Raw genomic sequence first — 1,953 nt, 5'->3', positions numbered from 1 at the left:
TCTTATCCTGTGTACTTCAGTACTACTGTACTAGTCCTCAAGATACACCCACTCACTGGCATCAGAAGATATTCTTCCTCAATGAACCCATACAAGATCAAACAGGTGGGTCTGGTTTAAGACTAATGTACTTATTACTGTCTATACTTATTAATTGGGTGAAGGACAAGTCAGTATATCAAATATTGTCTGTTTGTATGTACATGTACATACATTACTCCTAATTATACGTTATATTATTATCTTTATTTTGTAATATTATTAGGTGGTTTATTATGTGGTAGTATCAGTTGCTATAATAACAAGGATTGTTCAAGATCACTTAATATCAAGATACAGATGATGTTATTTCCACTCTCAAAAGAATCCCACTTAGTATTAATGATACCAGAACACATACACACTGTCATCATGTGTTACTGTTTGTACTTTTTCTTGATTTTATTGCACTTTTAGTATTATCATGTTTTTGAAAAAAATTTTGAAATAAATATGTCTGTTAAAAATTTGGCTTAATACAGCAGCATTTTATATTATTATTACATATAAAGAATGTTTTTAATACTAGTAAAATTTAAGATATGTTCATACTGCAGCATGTCATGTGATGTTTTTAAAGTTCTGAGTGTGCTCTGCTCTTTCTCATATCTATAAGTAAAAGTATGAATACAGTATATGGTAGTGATGCATCACTTACTTTCAGCTACTGCCTTTTGGTCAATGTCTTTGAGAGCCTTTTCCAATGAAGTCCATGTTGCTCCTCCTTTATCATCTACTTTATCAGCTCTCTGTAGCCATGCGTGCAAACATGTTCTCAGGCGATCATTAACATTGTTCTCGTTATCTTCATAAGCATTCAAAGTGTTTTCAAGCAAACCCAACCTAAGGCAGAGCCTGTGCCAAGTACTGGCATCATAATTATTTTTATTTAATGATGATAAGACTTGTTCCAAATTTGTTGGGTCCAAATTTTTCTCTATAGGAACCATAAGATTTATATTTATTTAGTTTATAAAAACACTTACCTACACGTGCAGCTACATGCTCATCATTTTTGTCATTATCCTCAACTACAGAGTAAATTAGCATCATGTTGCAATGAGTATTATAATGAAACTTACTTGAGTTGGTGTAAAATGTAACTCTGACTGGTTGTGAAGCACCTATTAGCTGCAGTGCTACTAATTTCATGACTGGATATCCAGGACCTTTCCAACATAGCATAAACTGCATGTTGCTTCGAATACTATTTTGCTTTAAGAGGTGGTTTTTGTGATACTGAAAGCAGATATATTAAATAACATGATAATTATTATTATTATATGTTTTTATTTTAACTTACAACAAGTGGTGATATTTTTTCTATAATATCCCAATCTTGCAGTGATGGTAGACTTAGTATTATTGCTGTACTGTTTTCGTCAAACACAACATCTGTTTTTAATGTTTCTTGTGTCCAATCTGCATAATCAGCAAGCAACTATAGACAAAGAGCATTCACACATAAAAGGATGAGTCCGCACACTTACTTCATCAACAATAGCATCTGGAAAGCTCTTGTACACTAAGTAGCTGTAGTTCCAAAGATATTTCCCCTTTGGGTATTTCTTATAATACAGAACTCCATAAAAGCTAATATCAGCAGTTGAGGCAGCAGACACACCACTGAAGTGATTCAATGAAATATATACATAAGGACCATTGAGAGTGAAATTGGAATAATCCTGAAACATGAAGGTCATATTCTGAGTAGGGGTATCATCTGCCATAAAGACTTTAATCTCTGAGGATTTTACATTTCCTCCAACACTATGCTGTATCCCTAACAGGACAGGATTAACAAAATCTCTACTACTGGATATCCAATACACGGCACTGGCTGGCTTCCATGTATCTGAATCAGGATAAATGTATGGACCAGAAATACTAACACGAACAGTAATTTCAGCTATA

General features: G+C 33.4%; 1 protein-coding gene across 1 annotated transcript; it reads right to left on the bottom strand.

Annotated features, from left to right (window-relative positions):
• Positions 1-488: 488 nt before the first annotated feature.
• LOC109590893 (uncharacterized) lies at positions 489-1,947 on the bottom strand. Its single transcript, XM_020006740.1, has 6 exons — positions 1,530-1,947; positions 1,343-1,480; positions 1,122-1,278; positions 1,026-1,070; positions 698-976; positions 489-648 (listed from the first exon to the last, which is right to left on the bottom strand). Exons 1-6 carry the CDS (start codon positions 1,767-1,769, stop codon positions 614-616), a joined length of 894 nt encoding a protein of 297 aa, XP_019862299.1. The 5' UTR covers positions 1,770-1,947; the 3' UTR covers positions 489-613.
• Between the last annotated feature and the right edge of the window lie 6 nt (positions 1,948-1,953).

Source organism: Amphimedon queenslandica, unplaced genomic scaffold (genome assembly GCF_000090795.2).
Source record: "Amphimedon queenslandica unplaced genomic scaffold, v1.1 AMPQUscaffold_9320, whole genome shotgun sequence".
Taxonomy (NCBI): domain Eukaryota; kingdom Metazoa; phylum Porifera; class Demospongiae; order Haplosclerida; family Niphatidae; genus Amphimedon; species Amphimedon queenslandica.
The sequence above is the reverse complement of the archived record's forward strand: the minus strand, read 5'-3'. Positions and strand labels throughout refer to the sequence as shown.

Excerpts from the sequence above, each read along its gene's own strand:
- LOC109590893 (XM_020006740.1), bottom strand. The coding sequence starts at position 1,769 with ATGGCAGATGATACCCCTACTCAGAATATGACCTTCATGTTTCAGGAT. Across the intron at positions 1,481-1,529 it reads CAGATGCTATTGTTGATGAA|TTGCTTGCTGATTATGCAGA; the intron begins GTAAGTGTGCGG and ends CTTTGTCTATAG. Across the intron at positions 1,071-1,121 it reads TACATTTTACACCAACTCAA|TTGAGGATAATGACAAAAAT; the intron begins GTAAGTTTCATT and ends TTTACTCTGTAG.